At 47.1% G+C, this 17147-nt stretch overlaps 1 protein-coding gene across 1 annotated transcript; it reads right to left on the reverse strand.

The window, feature by feature from the left end:
• Positions 1-481: 481 nt before the first annotated feature.
• LOC128712435 (lipase 3-like) lies at positions 482-1729 on the reverse strand. The gene is made up of 2 exons (XM_053807328.1): positions 1640-1729; positions 482-1579 (listed from the first exon to the last, which is right to left on the reverse strand). The coding sequence occupies exons 1-2, from the start codon at positions 1727-1729 to the stop codon at positions 482-484; spliced, it is 1188 nt and encodes a 395-aa protein (XP_053663303.1).
• Between the last annotated feature and the right edge of the window lie 15418 nt (positions 1730-17147).

Below are 17147 nucleotides of genomic sequence, written 5' to 3' on the forward strand. Positions count from 1 at the left end.
AAACTAACGAGAGATGAAAAAACGCACCGAAAATGATTTCAAATCCGACAGTTTGGAAAAAAATAGTTCACGCATGCGTTACGAATCGGATGCGCGCGGAAGTGTGCATGTTGCGTTGTGTTCGTGCTCACATGCATGAGAAATTGGGATGAGAAACACACAAGGCAGTAAGGCACCGAGCATGAACCAAATTAACATTTATGGCTAATTTTTTTTCTGTTCGATAACTTTGCAAAGATTAGATGTTGTTTTTTTTGCAAATTTACATAAAAAAGGTGAAATGTGCGGGGAAAATAATTATTAAAAATTTCGTAATTAGAATTACACGGTCAGTGAGAAACATTGTGCAATGCGGTAAATAAGCTGCGAAACGAGGAGAACAAAATAGGCAATGAGTACAACAAAATTTATGAGGCAAAATGTGTTGATTCCCCGGGAATTTTACTAAGTTATTTTAGAGAACAAACTCGAAATCTCTTTGTCACTTGCGACTGTTTTCATCCACAGATTGATTTCTCAGTGAAGCCACAATCATCCGATAAAGCCGATGGGCGCTTGCGTCGAACAGATAATCGATGTGGTTCCACTTGCGCAACCCAATCCTGTGCTTGTGCACCACATTCGGCAGCTGATCAGCCAACTCTTCCACATCCTCTGCCGGCACAAAGTTATCACCCGCACTGTAGTACAGCATGATCGGTGCCGTCACATTGTGGAGCGGATATTCCGGTGGAACTTTCGAACCGTAGCGTTGAACGTTACCGGCCGGCCCGTAGTCGTAGAGTTGGAATGATTTCGCCAAATAGTTCTGGGCATAGTGGAGCAACTGATAGACGGAGCATCCGGCTGGTGTGTTGGCGAGAATTTCGCCCAAAACCGTACGGTTGATAGAGTCATGCACACCCACCAGGTACCAGATGTTCGTCAGCACCAAGCTCGTCGGTACGAGACCCGTCTTATGACCGGCGTACACTAGCTCCACCGAAGATCCCGGACCACGTCCACCGATCTCGTAGCTTCGTGTCAGCTTGGCAAACATTTCCAGCTCATCGATCCGGCGGGCGAAATCAAATGCCGGAGATGTGGCGTGATAAATGTAAGCGGCCGGTGCCATCAGGTGCACGCTGGCGAACTTTCTGTTGTACGCCGGGCGCATGCTTGCCATCACCAGGAACGCTGTGCCACCTTGCGAGTGTCCGACGTAGTGTATGGTGTCGGAAGAAGTGTTCCCGCGGATGTAGTCGACCATGGCGGGTAGATCGTACAGACCGATCTCGTGGAAACTAAATCGCCAAAATTCCCGATCCTTGCTGCTGTGAGTTTTGTGCTCTTTCGAGAACGTGTTGCCACGCACATTCCCCAACCAAACGTCGTAGCCTTCGTCCGAGGCAAGGAAAGAGATGGACTTGTCCGGACCTTGGACGGTCCAGTCTACCGAGGAGCTGAGCAAACCGTGCATAATCAGTACGGGTGGTTTATCGGACTTGCCTGGAATTCGGACCAGGGACAGAATGTAGCCGTCCTGGGTGGTGACTTTGTGAAGTTCTACCGGATATCCGTGTCGCGTGATCGAATGACGCTGTGAAAGATTGTAGCTCAAATGTAATACTTGCCCAATAATGTTCCAGATGGAGCTTACCAAAACTTCTGCTGGCTTCATGGCGCATAAAACTTGGACAGTGAATATCGTCAGTGTCAGAATCAAAGTCAACGTAACGCTTCCAGCCATTGCTAAACACTAACTGGACGTTGCTGGTGTTGCATCAAACCCTACCAAATAACATGTGCGGATGTGTTCGAGACCGTATCGTGATTGTAATTAACTAGTTCTAGAGCTTGATCGGTTCATCATTGAAAACAGATCAGACGACCTGTTTAAAATTTATTTTACAACTTTTAGTTTATTTAAAACGTATTTAAAAGTTGAAATCTTCCAAAACGCTTTGCAGTTATATTTATTTGCCATTAAATTTATGACTCATTAGATTGAAACTGCTCAGTAATCACTATTTTTAATAGAGCGACTTTGCAAAACAGTTGATTGCAACAACCACAAAAAAACGATGTTGAAATGTCATTTTCACTCGTGGCGCTGTGTGTTTCCGAAATGGATCGCAACATTGTGCCTGCCAAACTGACGTTCCTTGCATCATCATCCTCCCAATGTTTGCCCAACTGGACCATTTCATTTCATTACTGATCAACAATCATCAGCGTACGATCTTGTCACGCACGCGAGCACTCATCTCCAGTGCGCGTAAAGACAGTTCCGGGCTATGTGCACCAGTGTCACATACAGCGAGATAAAGCAACTAATTGTTTTTTAACGAACCACCCAATGGCCATAAAAACCATGAAGTTCATTAATACACACACAGTGATCGTGGTAACAGCTGTCAGGGTGAATGATTTTAATTTTTTGTTGAGGAAAGTAAAATACTCGTCCCGTGTAAGACCGGTAGCAAAACAAAACAGATGCTTTTTTAATAATCGCAAAACCAGATCGTTCGCCAGTTGTTGAAGGAACAATTGAGAAAAATGGCATAATGATACAGATACCTCCGAAAAAGTTTGGAACTAAAGTACCTCGTGGTAAAACAGTTCAGCTACCACACCACCCTGTCAAGTGGCTTAGTGTTTTAACGGAAAAAGGCGAAAGTTGCCCGTCCCGGCAAACACACCGAATCTAAGATCTGAGCGAAATCTGATGCGAAAGATGCCAATCAACACGGCAGACAATTCGTTCATTTCAAGGTATGTTGGAGGAAGAAAAAAACAGATGAACATTAATGCTCACTTCCGCTTGCCGACGAGTAAAATCCGGTTCCGGTAAGAGGGAATGTTCTTCTTCTTGCTTGCTGTTTGACATAACGATCTTCTTACAGTGCTTTTCTCATCGTTGTCACTTGTCTTACGGCCTGGAAGAAGTTGATTTTTATCACCAATTGCAGGCGAGTTGCACCAAGACAGAGGAGGCTGTGGAAGAAAAAGACAATAACCAGTACATCGGTACACCGGTGATCATCTGCCGGACAAGACGAGTTTTCCAATTTTTCCACGGTTTCAGCCCCGGTGCAGCTTTAAGCGTACGATTTGCGGCTACTTAGACGGTGCGCATCTTCAAGCGCCATGATGATGACGGCCATGACGGTCCATGTTGCCGATGATGGAGAAAATTGCAGCGAAGGGAAAACAAAAACACACACCGAACCACACGGCCGCCCGACAAGCGGTGGAAAACCCGCCTTCGGGCCGTGCTGCCGTTACCACGTGGAGAAAATGTGTGTGAGTATGTTAGTAGAAATCGGCAGAGGCACTCCGTTAGCTTGGATGATTTTTTAAGGCAAACCGCCAGGCGTCGCAGTTATGGGTATGGTGAGTTTTCTCTGGAGCATAACCGTTTGCGGGCGGCATCTTGCCTACGGAAACCTGTCCCGTTTGATGAGGGGGCGAGTTCAACAAACTGTTTTTGCTCGCTGAGGCGTCTTCTTCCTCTGCACAAAAGATGCATTCAGCGCCAAACATGTTGCGAAGGGGAACGCTTTTCCCCTAAACACAGGAACGAGTTAATGTGGTTTCGGTAAGGAACCGTCACTTATCGCTAATGATGATCGTAAATGTTTGGCTGGCCTGGCTGGTGGAGAGGATAAAAAGCGTGCTAGTAACGAAGTGTCGGTGGGGTACCTCCGCCCTCATGCTTCAGGATGCATCGGGGTGTGAATTAACGATTAGGTTAATTTTAGCGATTTTTATCATAACGCTATTATTATGTTCATTTTTCATTAACATTTCACCCTTCCGTTACGGTGTTTTTGTGCTGTTCAACGTGTGTACATACATAATGTGAGGTTATAGTCTCGTAACCCTGGAGCGTCTTTCGAGATTAGACGAACATTTCCACCCCCCCACGAAACACAAAACAACATCAGATATTTCGGCTTAAAATTAGCTTTATCACCTGTTAACATGCCGTAAAGCGAACAATTTTATTTCATCCGGATGCACGACCATAGCGCCCCGAGCCGATCCTCGTGACGGCCGAATCGGTTTAATCAGTTGATTTTATTTAAACGCGTCAAACGCGTCAACATTCCAGCTCGCGACACGACCACACAGCGACCGCACAGTGGCTTCCTTCGCACACACGACACCAAGATCGATAATTTATGCCGCCGCTCTTGCGCCAGTTCGGTTCGATGCGAAATATTTATGAAGGAAGTCTGATGTGCAGAAATGCTTCAGCTTCCAGCTCAAGGACGACGCCTACCGTTCGCTCCGAATGGAATTACCTTGTTTTTTTTTCGCAAACAATTTCTGCCAACTACTAAAGCTAATTGCTGGTGTTCGATTGTGTGCCGCGCGTGGCTTCCATTGCGAATAAACATATTTGTCCACACCCGGTCGTGGGATGATTTCGTAAGGTTTGCTAATGTTCTGCTCCACATGAGACTACCGCTAGAGGGATCGTCTAGTTTGCCCTTCTACGGTTAACCGAGCGGCACATGGTTTCCGATCCAACTGGAGTCACCGTTCCGTTCTGTGTTGCCATTCGATTCCAGTCTGTTCGCACCTTAACGCTGATGCGCATGCAGGGCCGCATTCTTTTTTTAGGGGACGGAACGTGTTGTCGGCACGCGTCGGACGAGCTTCCCGAAGGTAATTGCACACAGAAGCCCACCATCGGTGTGCTCGTGCCGACGCAAAAGGACGGGAATTTCGATATAAAATCGAACAATGAAAACAATCATCTTAACAGGTCGCAATAAAAGAGCGTTAAAACATGTCGAGGTGCAGAAACCTTGCACACTTATGCTACTGGGGCTGGTGCTTCGGAAGCAAATGTCAAGGATTTTGGTGAGCCTGCTTTGGGTACAGCAGCGTGACATGTCGCCGTGCTTTCAGTGATCCACGGGAGCGAAACATTTACGAGCAGGAAAGCAGATCGTTGGGCTTCAAATTAGCGTACTAACAATGCGGTAAGTTTGCTAACACCATCATCACCATGGCGGTGGGTCGATACGAGTGGTCTATGTCAGGAAATTAACTCCCCAAAAAATAAAAGACGTTCACAGCTTCACGTTAGGTGTGGTTGATGGGAATCCGTATTGATTGATTGGATTGACCTTTCACCACCAAACAGGACCGGATGGAACCTTGCCCTCGAAACATACGGTCAGCTAGACGAGGAAGGGTCACCCAACAGTCGAGTGCGTCGCAATTGAACCTTCGCTCTGGTTGGCGCCATCCATAATGAGATGATATATTTACGAGGTCACTTCTTCACTTGAGATCTGCGAACTGCGATATGACGCTACTAGATGGCCCGAAAAACAAACAACCACCAAAAATCCTTCAGACTAATTATGTATTTCTATGCAGATGAATCTCCCGCAAGAGCTCACCGAGGTGAGATGTTGAAGATCGAGCCATTGTTTCAAGCGCGTTCATGCTGCGATAGACGGTGGACCTGCGTCGTTCGGGCACTGGGTGATAATTGCAGGGTATGTGGCCACTCACACTTAATTCGATCGTTTTGAAGATCGAAACAGCGAGTAGGGTGCTTCACGAACCTAGCGAGTCATGTTGGTGTGGTTGCGGTGAACTGGGCAAAAAAAGGGTATTAGAAAAGGTACAGTTTCCAACATAACCTCGAATTGTTTGATTCGAAATTCCTCGAAGGGTGTGATTGATGAAGGTAGAGTTTGAGGCCAAATTGGATGCGACTATAATAGGGCCAAACAGCGGGTACTACACATGGGTAAAGGTTAAACGGAAGAGATTTATTAGTCTATCACCTAATAAAACGTAATAGGATGGTAATGAATGCCTCGACACGTTAGCTGTTTTGATAATGTTATTGTCCATTTAGGAGAGTCATCCCAGTGGTCCCCAATTTTTGCTTCAAAACAAGATTCACCACGATCACGTGGATGTGGAATAAAAAAGGTCCTGGTGTGGGGTATAATTATAAGCAGGGCGACAGCACAATAGAAAACACGAGACACCAGTTGTGACCCGGTATCATAAATAATTCCCACCATAGGTTGTGCGGCCATAATAAGTCAATCCGCCACCTTACCACCGGGCACAGATCGGGAAGCAACGATCAATTAATCTTCTTCGCCCCACGCCAAAATTGTCCAGTGGTTTCGTAGATCGTGTAGATCAGGAAGTTGTGCTGCACAGCCCATTTCTACAAGCATCGCGTGTTTGCGTGTAGCATCCGACGGTGCTGGGTATTGTAGGTATATCCCCATGTACCAGATTGATGATAACTCGCAGGCCTAGCATCAATCAATTGGTCCCGATCACCGTTGTGGCAGCACCAACAACAAAAAAATGCCAGCGCACAATCGGATTTTTTTCCCAATGTAGACATCTATCCTGGACACCGGATGAATGCATCGGCCCCGGACACTTGTTATTTATTGATTGACTGCTTAAAGGTTGTAATTTAACAGCACTGAACACAACTTTTTGAAGGTCAGGCGCGCAATGGAAGCGATGAATTTTCAAGCGTTTTACCGTGTACCTCCCCCAAACGTCCTAGATAGGTCGGGGCTCCGGATCGGAGCGGAACATGGGATTTTGGCCCACTTTACGCTGCAAAACCGGCTACCGACGGTCATGCTGCTGGCGCGTGCGGGTCGGCCATTGCTTTTCACTACTTTGTTACCGATTCCGAGTGCTCCATTTTTAGGTCAGACACGGCTCATCATGCGAAATTCGCATGCAGACGTGTGCACACGTGGTGAGGGGGAAAAAGCATACCGTGCAGTTTAGCCTCAGCGACTTGATGTTGAGGTCCAATTTTGATCGCCTTGAATGTCATCGGAGATATGGCGAAGAAGGATTTAACCTGAAACGGACATGTCTAAAGTCCAAGGCTCTCTGGAAGTGAGCCGATTGTGCGTGACGGAGGAGTTGTGGTCGTCGTACACGTTCTGCCAGATAACCGAAGAACACAACGAACCTTAAATCAATTCCCCAAGGAATCTTGTTCCCATGGACCGCTAATGATCACCGATCGGACGATTGCGCAGATGTGGATGACAAACTGCGATAAATAAAACAATCGTTATTCGATACGGGCTGGTACGGGCGGAATAATTCAGGAAGTAAAAGTAGCTCCTGTCGATACGTCGCAGGCACACATGAACGCGAACTCGCTCGGTTCAAGTTGCTTGCTTAACTGGTCGTTGCTGTGGTCGTTTGTTTTTTTTTGCACACCACTCAGATCAACTCGAAGGTCGTCCAGCTGTTGGCTTGATCCCATTTTTTCCATTTTTTTCCAGCACAGTTGCCGCACGTTGCGAAGGAACGAAGAACTCGATCGAAGTGAACTGGACACCTAAGCTGATCACTAGAACCGGTAGGCAGTGTTCGATGGTAATCGGCCGGAAGGTGTTCGATCGGGACACGATCGCGGTGGAATTTTCCACCGCATGACTTTAGCTTTACCGGTGACATACTAATGACAGTGCGCGTTTATGCTAGCTACTTGAGGTTTCTTGAACTCCGCACGGAACGAATTCTGACCATCGCAATTCGCTTTGCGTGGTTGGTACGCGTTACGGCTAGATTAAGACATTGCCCGGAGTGGAAATTGCTAGTTCGATGAAGTGGTGGCGTTTATCTTGCCACTGAAACCCGACTGCTTGGGGTGCTGTTAAGGTCTCGCCTGTGCAAACGATAGAACATAATTCATGTTTTAATTCGGACGTTATTATTATAATTTCCGCGTGCCACTCAAGGCTGCAGACTTGCAGCTGGTGTTGTTCTAATCTGATAACTTCAACCGTAACTACTACCTTTAACTCACCGGAATGGAGCGTTTGACCTTCGCATAATGAAGCAGTTTTGCACCAACCGTAACACGCCCACTCCAATTGCCTCCTTTAACCTACGGTGCGTGTCCAGGTGCCACTAAGGTGCCTAATAGTCGTTGCCTGCAGTTGCTCAATAAGGCCATAGTTTTAATGGTCCGCTCTGATCATGCTTTAGCTACCAAAATGAGCCTTACCGAACGGATGCTGAGCAGAAGGAAAGGTTGTGACCCTATTAGCGAAGGAAGTCAACTGTTTGGGGTCGAACTAATTCCGAACGGTGGCTTACAGTACGGGTTGATGTAGCGTAGGGCCAGGAACTCATGGCAATGTTCAGTAGAGACTTTTCATCAGCGCGATTGGAGATGAGAGAAGGAAACCAGAAAAGTAAATTATGTTTTACTAGGCTTTTAACACAGCGCGTGAGTTACCTGTCAAACGTAACTGAAATAATGCAACGGTGACATCCGCCCGCTTACAACATTGCAGACTTTCTCGTGCCAATTCACCGTGTTCTGATGTAGTGATTCACCAAAGACCGATGATGAAGTAATAGTATGTCGTCTTTTTTTGTTTTGTTTTGTGCTCTTGCGATGACATCACGCTTGATTAAATTGGATAATCCGAATCTCCCAATACCGAGCCCAAGAAGGAACCGTAGCCTAACCTGCAGAACTCCGGTGCACCATTAATGTGCGAACTGGCATCAACAGGACGCAAAACGAAAGGGGAAAATTGGTAATTGTGCATGCGCCCCATCCGTCTGCTGGCCCTCGGGAAAGTCTGCTGATCGACTTTCGATTTCGTTCGATGCACTCATGTTGGCAGGAAATTGGCTGACTTTGGCATGCGGGAGACCCGGACATCAGGGGCATCAGGTATGGAACACACGCACCACACGTTTGGTGCGTATCGAAAAGCGGTGGCTGGGGGCGGACTGACGGATGGGTAGCGAGATGTGACAGTGACATCAGTAAGGTGAAACCGCGTAATGCACGGTTACGATCGCGATTTGTGCAAAGGACGGTTAGTTGCTGCTTTCTTCGCGATTTCGTATGCCCGTTTTCCTTCCCGAGCTGTTGCGCGTGCTGGAGCGTTTGTTAATGAATGTGTTTCATAAAATCGATACGACGATGAGGAAAGTGGGTGGTGGATGGGTGGGTGTCATTATGTAATTGAATTCGTTTTCAATGGGAGGAAATTAACATCACATTTGGAAGATGAACGAAACTAGAGTAAAGAGATGTCTTGAACATTTACAAGGATGGCAACATTCGTGAAGAAAGAAACATTTTGAAAATGTATCTAAACAATAATATTATTGTTCAGACTCAGACATTACGAGTAATATCTTCCATGGGTTCATACTTCACGAGAAAGGCACAGGCCTAACCTAACTATAAATAATGCTCAACTTTTCTCAACACTCTGACATTTGAGCGATAAATGATGAATTTCTTAATGAGCGATATAAATAGCGAATCCTCTTTTTTCATTTCGCATGGGCAAAACACATTATAATCCAGCTGATAAAATTGAATTCTTATTATTTGAGTGACAATGGAATAAACAAACACCCGACCATGAATTGCATAGCAATCCAACTCATTCCCAAAAATTTTAATTTACCAAATAATTTCCCAAACTGGCTGCTTCAAAAGATTTCATGTCAATTAGCTAAAAGAATAATTGCAACCTTTGCAAAAAAACCTTTCACTCTCCCACAATCTCCCACTCGGTGCAATAAACTAACAGAGGAAAACTCGCAAATTGTTTTAAATTAAGCCATCAATTTAAACTAAACTGTCCGCGGCGAATAAACGCGGCCGAAGCAGTTGAGTGTGAGCTTTCTCACTTATTTGTACATTTCCCGCTTGGTGCTAAGCGAGCAGTGCCTGGTCTCACAGTGCGATTCTACTGCCGGGTAATAGACACCGTTGCTAAAACGTTGCAAACTTTCCACCGGGCCCGACAGTGTACAATCGACAATCAAGCGGGCAATTATTGTGAACTAGCGGGCCAACTTCCGCTGTTCCGTTCGCCCAGCGTACTCTTCCGGCACCGCACGCCTGGCGGTGGAGTTCCTAATTGAAACTTAATGACGGAATAGTGCCCAGACACTAATTCGGCACCAGCTGGACCGCTGATTACACGTCGTAAAAATGGAGCGATACGGCATTGCAGAAGCTTGCGAACTTACGATCTTCCTTTTTGGCGGTTACGGTAACAATCGTCACATCTAATGGTCTATTTCGGGCGATGGGGTTTGCTTCTTTCCAACACCCACCACCCAATGTGATGCCGAAACTTTCTCACAATGTTCGAGCCGTCGCGCGACAGCCCTGGCCTTGCAGGTTCGCTTTTTTGTCCGCTCGGAAGTTGGTTGGCCTCCAACCGCCCAAAACATCGGTAAAGAACGCGCCATGCCAGTTCGAGAATGCGGCTCAATTAGACAATTAGTAAACAGGCACAAAACGGCCCCATGACCAAGCGGGGACCAATATTGCACAATGGCCAATTCGATGGCTTTCCAGCGCATTGGACTGATAAACGCGCGATCTTGACGGGCGATCGGACCTTCGGTTCATTAGACGTTCTTCAATCGCAAAACGACTGCTGAGAATGCTGAGCACAAATTGCAACCCACCCAGATGTCTGGCGAGTGCGAACCGTATCACGGTCAGATCGGCAGACCCTAACCGCGATCGTGTGTGAATGTGATGGATTCGGTGGTGGCTGGGTTTTCTCGCTAGGTCTCATTAGAGTTCGCTTCTTCGTTTGCTGGCCCCCTTCAATATCGTCCAATCGATCGACCGTTCGACCGAGGAAGAGATATTGATCGATGTTTACTCGGTTCACTCGGTTACCGTTACCGCGGTGGGCCGAGGCCACACATCGTTGACTCACCGCTTCCAGTGCGCCTACGAACATCGCGGGCTCCGAGTGCAATTAACACCGCAGCGAGGACCTCCATAAACACGACCATCAAGCAGCGCCGTAGAGCATCACTCAACATTCCTCCGCAGCGGTAAATTGAGTTGGGTTGGGTCGGACCAAAACCACCCTCCTGGCAATGACACTGAACACCAAACACCATGTCCACCGTGCTGGGCATGGTGAAGTGCACCAGATTCAGTGCCAAATGTGGAGGAGACGGTATGCTTCAGCGAGCCTTCAAAACCACGATTAGGCTGCACACTTTGCTCCACTTTGGAGTGGAGTCCGGCTATCTGTCAGGTTCTCGCGCTATATAAGGAACTCTTCAGCGTAAAGTGAAACCAAAACAAAAGAATATTATTTTTGCACTCTCCACTTGATCCGAGGCGTACGAATGGTGCAAGGTTGAAGATTCAAAAGCACACACACCCCGGTTTTTTTTTTCGGGGGTGCCCAACATTCCACCTCAAATTTGACCTCTGGACCACATTTGACAGGATAATTGGTGTACCTGAGGAGTAGGGGTTTTATTTCTTTCTTAAACAGCCCTAATCCACCCGAAAGCAACCGCAGCGGAAAGCGATCGTACCCACAGAGGCACGAAGATAAAAAGGTTGAGGTGTGATATTGTATTTCCTTAAAAGTGCATACCGCAGGTCGTACCATTGCTATCCACCTTCGACACCCCAGCTAGCGGGCTTGTGTCAGCTGTTTGATGAGGATTAATGCCGGATATTGGGGCGCTGATTAGTAAAAGTGTGCCACCCTGCAGCTGGATCGGCGTTCCGTATTTGACCTAGACCTCATTTTTGGTTGAGTGTTGAGGTGACCGAAGGTGGAGTGAAGGCGGGATTCTGATGGTTCTATATTGAGGAAGCTATAAAACGCTTTTATACACTCCGGACAATCTAATCCGAATGCTCTCGAATGAAGGTGAATCTCGTACCATTTAACAACCGATCGGGGAACTTCATCTTTCCATCTAGAGCGCATTAATAAAAACGGACAACCACTTCTCTCTCCGATCGCGATAACGATGTCGATCAAATCGAAACACACATTCCACCACAAATCTTCAAACCGTAAGATCTTTTCTTACGATCTAGCTGCAAGCGTCTCCACCGATCTGTTCGATCCAATTTAATCTCGCCGCTAGATGGCGCGATCGACGCTTTTGCCCCGCTTGTACGCGTCGAGTACGCTAAGGTAAGGTCTTAAATTAACCTGTCATTCGGCAGCAGCGAAAAAACTGCACTTCGCACTAGCAACACCCATAGCGTTCCCGCGCACTGCACGGCAGCACGATTCGTGCTGCATCGTTTCGGGCATCCTGGCGCACTTACGGGCATGCCTCCCATGGCCCATGCCGGCGTTCGCGATGGCAATTAAATTAATTGCCTTTGCTGCATCGCGTAACTTGGGTCGGCTGCCGTTTGGATGTACCGCGTGCGGGCGGGCGAGCAAACCAGTTCAGCCGAGGAAAGTGTTTGACGAGTATCTTGGCAACAGAACGGTGTTGCGGATTTTCACACCCAACCGGTGGGCTCGTGGCGGTGGAATCCAATCTCGAAAAGGGACGTTGAGGTTGAAATGAAAAGTGAGGTAGGAAAAAAAACATATACACCTACCGCTCCCAAATGCAGCTAGAAGGCTATGATCGATGGTGGAAGGTTCATTAGTGGACGTTTGGTCTGCGAGTCCGTTTAAGAGTAGTTGTAGCCATCTTAACTACTGATGGGATGAGGAGTAAGTGGTTAGGGAGACTTAGATATTAAATGTATGTATATTTAGTATCTTCATTTTCCAATGTAAGTTTCCTGATGACAACTGCATAGTACTCCAGCACTATTTTCTCTTCCATTCTAACGACCTCAAATTAGAATAGAGATTCGTTGAGACTGCCCAAAAATAGTTTCAAAAAGTCAGACACACCTATCGAAGGACGGTGAGTCCTCATCACTCCAATACCTTTACCACCTGCTAGTAATCTTCGCATTAGACCAACCTAAACGCAATTACACATCTAAGATAAATTGAACACTTAATCTTAATTATCTAACCCCCATCCGCAAATGTTTCGCACGGTTAGGTGACGCTGTTATGCGACGCAGAATTTGCTCATGGGACATGCATTCCGCGATCCAGGTGCCAATCAGTAACAGCTGATTCGGACCCATCGCTCCGAACCGGCGTGGTGACGACTTCTTCACTCGATTTGCATGCTCGCACACGCACAATCAGGGTCACAGCAGTTGATCTGCTGTTCATCATCAGACCGGTACCTGGTGATCGTGTTCGTGGTCTAGCCGCGACCCTTAAGACATGCGTTACTTCGCGTAAAGTCATACTATCGGTATGTGAAAATCATACTACGACGGCGAGTCAGTGGCAGGCAGGTACCTGGGCACCAATCACAACAATACACACACGCGAGCTGCTGGTGATGCTGACCTTATTCCAGCAGACCAGCAGACCCACGGTGCGAGTAGCGATCATTAACTTGTGTGACCTGCAGAGGAGTGTTTTTTTTTTATTTTCGGGGAGTTTGTTTTGTTTGAGCGACAGTTAAGGGTAGCTCCGAGCTCGTGCAGCTGCTGGTTGGGTTTCACCCGGCACGAGCTCACGACCATACCTTCCGCGAGGTGATAAATAGCTACCACACCGGACAACGTTATCGTTGATTGCTCGCTGCTTGGTAATTACGTGAATTTCGAGTGTGATTTGCAAATTTGTTAACACTGTTTCCGACCCTCTGACCATCGCACCCTCCCCGCTGATTCCCGTTCACCCCGTACACGTGTGAGCATCGAAGGTTGATCACAGAGGCGAAACCACGCATCACGAGACCCGGGCTGCAGAGAATGCAAATCCTTGCAGTCATGTGTAACGTAATAGTCTTGTCTTTTGCACCGTTGCTTCACCTGATCAAGATTATGTTTGTGATGTTGTCCTTGAATTAGAATGCCTTCTCTTCATCATCCTTCCCGCCTGGCGCGTCAAATGGTTAACGAGTGAAAATTGGATAATTTGACATGGAGGACTCTTCGTGCGTTACCTCCATTAGCATTAGCCAAATGCCAACTGCATGCGCACTGCTTATAATGGACATTTTCGATTTTTGGTAACAGAAGGAATGGAACGGTTAAATGCCATTACCTTTCACCTGTTGCGTTGGGAAACGAATGCGAATTTCATTCGCATTTGATGACATGCTAAATATACTGCTGACTGGAAGTTGCTATAGATCACGTTGACTCGCCTCGATCTACAAGAATGATAACAATTTATGCAAATTCTAGTCACACCTTCCGAGTTGTTCTCACGATGCCGGACGGCAAATTGTGTCTATCCTTGCTGGTGCAGAACATGACATGCCACATTTGTTCTTCGCTATCTACGATCGTTAGTCATCGTATTTTAAGAAAGTCTCGAAAACGGTACGCTTCCAACAAACACTCCATTAATCAATTCCATTGGAACATCTGTTCTTCTCCAGCTCCCCGAACAGCGGACGCCTTTGAAGAAGTTTTGCTTGACATCTTGCCACAAATTGGCAGGTGAGGATGATCATTAATTACAAAGCTCTTCGGTGTTGAGTTGTTCCAATTAAAGAAGCTTCCATCTGAACGAAATCCGCTAACGACTCCCTGCTGGTCGGTGATTTTTTTCCCCTTGCAATACAAAATGAGGCTAGCCGTGCCTAGAATCACCATCCGGAGAAGACGTACAGCGAACATTCCACCGCAGCACGCTGGTGTGTGCCCATTGTGGGATGGTCTATAGGTTGATCGACACAGCCGAGACATATAGGTAAGCGGCCGTTCGACATGTTTTCATCGATCGGTAGCTCTTCCTTGCGGTGCGAATCTGGCTCCGTCGCCAATAATGTACCGGTAATGGTGGGCTGGTAACTGATAGACCTTCATGCATTGTGTGATGCTTGTACTTCCTCCAGATGGATGATACTCAACCACTCCGATGACATTTTAATAGCGATCGAAGGTCGCAGGACAGTATGGCCGAGTACAATTAAATCATATTTCTCGGTCCCTTTCATGGATCCATGCAGTATAGATTCCACTTCGAAGCAGTACCGATGACGGCTTAATCAACTCTTTACGGTTGCTTCATTTTTAATATATGGTAATATCATGTCAACATTCTACATTCGCGCACAAAGGGATGTGAAAGGCCATGCGCCGAAAGGAAAGTAATTTATAAGGTGCATGAAATATTTTGTCTGTGCAGCTGCATTGTCAGCCAATCAATATCAACTGCTCTTTTCCATCCTTGACCATTAAGAAATGAGATATGGTATTTGACGACAAAAAAAAAGTCCAATCCTTATATTTATTCCACACCAAGCGTTTCGGATACTTGCACTTCTTCTTCTGGAAAAGTCTCCACAAAATTATTAACAGCAGTCATTAAGTGGACAAATAATTTATAACCCCACGCCTAACATTGCGCCAACGGAAACAAAAACCTCAATAATGGCAATGCGCTCACCCGATTAGGCTGCTGGCTCGCCCGTGTTCATATCCAGAAAATATAAAACTCCCCCTCCCCAAGCAGCAACACAAAATAAGCCATTTACGATTATCTACTTAATGTTTTACGTCCCCAAAGCGTCCGTCTTATGGACGGTTTTGGACAGGCTTTTGGATTGGCGGACACTACCACCGAAACACGCGAGCGTGCGTCACGAAACACCATTCTCCTTTAGCTTCTTAAGGCAAGGGATTTAAGGTTATTGCTCGGACGCAAATGGTTCCAGTGCGCAATATGCGAAATTTGTCCGGGCCCAAAAAACACTCAAACGCACCGAACCTCCCGTAAAAGATCTCCTTAAAGGTGAACGTTGATTAACGGAGAGAAAACAAAACGTACAAGGCGATGACAATAAAAACAAATGCGATTTGTTTGCGTTCTACGCCTACCTTGCTAGAACCTATTTGCCATTCGGTCCCAAGAGACATGGTCGTCCAGGGGGTTTGGTCTGGTGGCACTGGAGATTGTCCAAGAATAAGATTGACGATTAAAATGGTCGCCACGGCAAATCAGCTCAGAATAAATGAACTGCTAAATCATTCTTACTTTGCCCGCAGGTCGTAACTATCAAATGTCAAAACTGTTAACGGGTGGCGAACGAATTCCGATGGCGATGGTTTGGGGTGTGGAACGTTTGAAGCAACTGTAACATTTATCCACGGATGTGGAGCTCCGCGCCCAACTCCGCTCCCGTCATGGGACAAACACCGAACCTAACACTGTGGCAAGGTGAACTTGCTGCTGTTGCTGCTCAAAATCGGTAACTCGGAGTCAGGCGTTGTAGAAACCTTGGGTAAGGAACACAAAGCAACGCTTCGCTTCGATATACATACGAACCGCGTGGTCCAAACCCTGCTGGGGGCTTGCTCTTGCCGGTACCTCGTACCCAGATCAGGCAGGCGTTGTTTGTGACGACTTCACCAACTTCAGACCACACAAAGGACTGGGGTGTGTCGCTGTCGGTGGTTCACTTGCTCCCATACCCAGCGTTGCAGGTAAGGATCGATGGATCGAAGTGTTTTTGTAGTCCTACTTGTCGGGAGTTTTTTTTCCCTCTCTTCACATTACTGTATCAATCGGCGTAACCTTTAGTAGCTCACACACAAAAAAGGGAAAGAACTCACCTCGACTTCTCGTGCACGACTCACACGTCACGCGTCCCGGTATGATCGCGCAGGAGATGCGGGGTCACTAGGTATCACCAGTCAGTACAAATGCTTACTCCACCTTCGAAAGTAATCTTAAAAGGGGGGGGGGGGGGGGGTAAAAAAGCCTTCGAGCAGGCGTCGTATGCGGGGCCATTGAGTACCCCGGGACGACGAGGGAGGGCATTCTAATTCGTCGTTGTCGACGCTCTGATTTAAGACACCATGCGCGCACAAAACTCATTAATCTGGTGCACACAGCGGGCGGTCGGTAAGCGGACAAAAACGGTTCCTCCATTCACCTAACGCCCTGATCACACACCATGGCAAGGCTTGCGAAAACAGAACCAGAAACGATACGCGCCTAACGCCACACGACCTGCAAACTCTAGCGACCAAAGAGGCGAAACAAAGCGGAGCGTATAAACGAAACACTAAACTGGTGACGGGTGGCGCAACTAGTCGATGCTAATAAGTGCGCTACAATTGCGGTGTTGCGTGGCTAGGTGTTGGACTCGCCTAACAGGCGGTGGCCCTTTCGGAACAAGTTTCCAGTGTTGGTGGGCAACAGTGCAGTGGATAAGTTGCCACCGATTTGCAAGTCTCCAACATCCGTGTTCTTGCTGGGGTGTGTGTACACCAGGATATGGGAAGTGTTTCCACCACTAGTTCTGCGATCAACCAACTT

Source organism: Anopheles marshallii, chromosome 3 (assembly GCF_943734725.1).
Source record: "Anopheles marshallii chromosome 3, idAnoMarsDA_429_01, whole genome shotgun sequence".
In the NCBI taxonomy this organism is placed as follows: Eukaryota; Metazoa; Arthropoda; class Insecta; order Diptera; family Culicidae; genus Anopheles; species Anopheles marshallii.

What these genes read in the sequence shown, in the direction of transcription:
- LOC128712435 (XM_053807328.1), bottom strand. Translation starts at nt 1,729, where the DNA reads ATGGCTGGAAGCGTTACGTTGACTTTGATTCTGACACTGACGATATTC. An exon ending in TGAAGCCAGCAGAAGTTTTG is followed by an intron (nt 1,580 to 1,639) that starts GTAAGCTCCATC and finishes AATCTTTCACAG; the next exon opens with CGTCATTCGATCACGCGACA.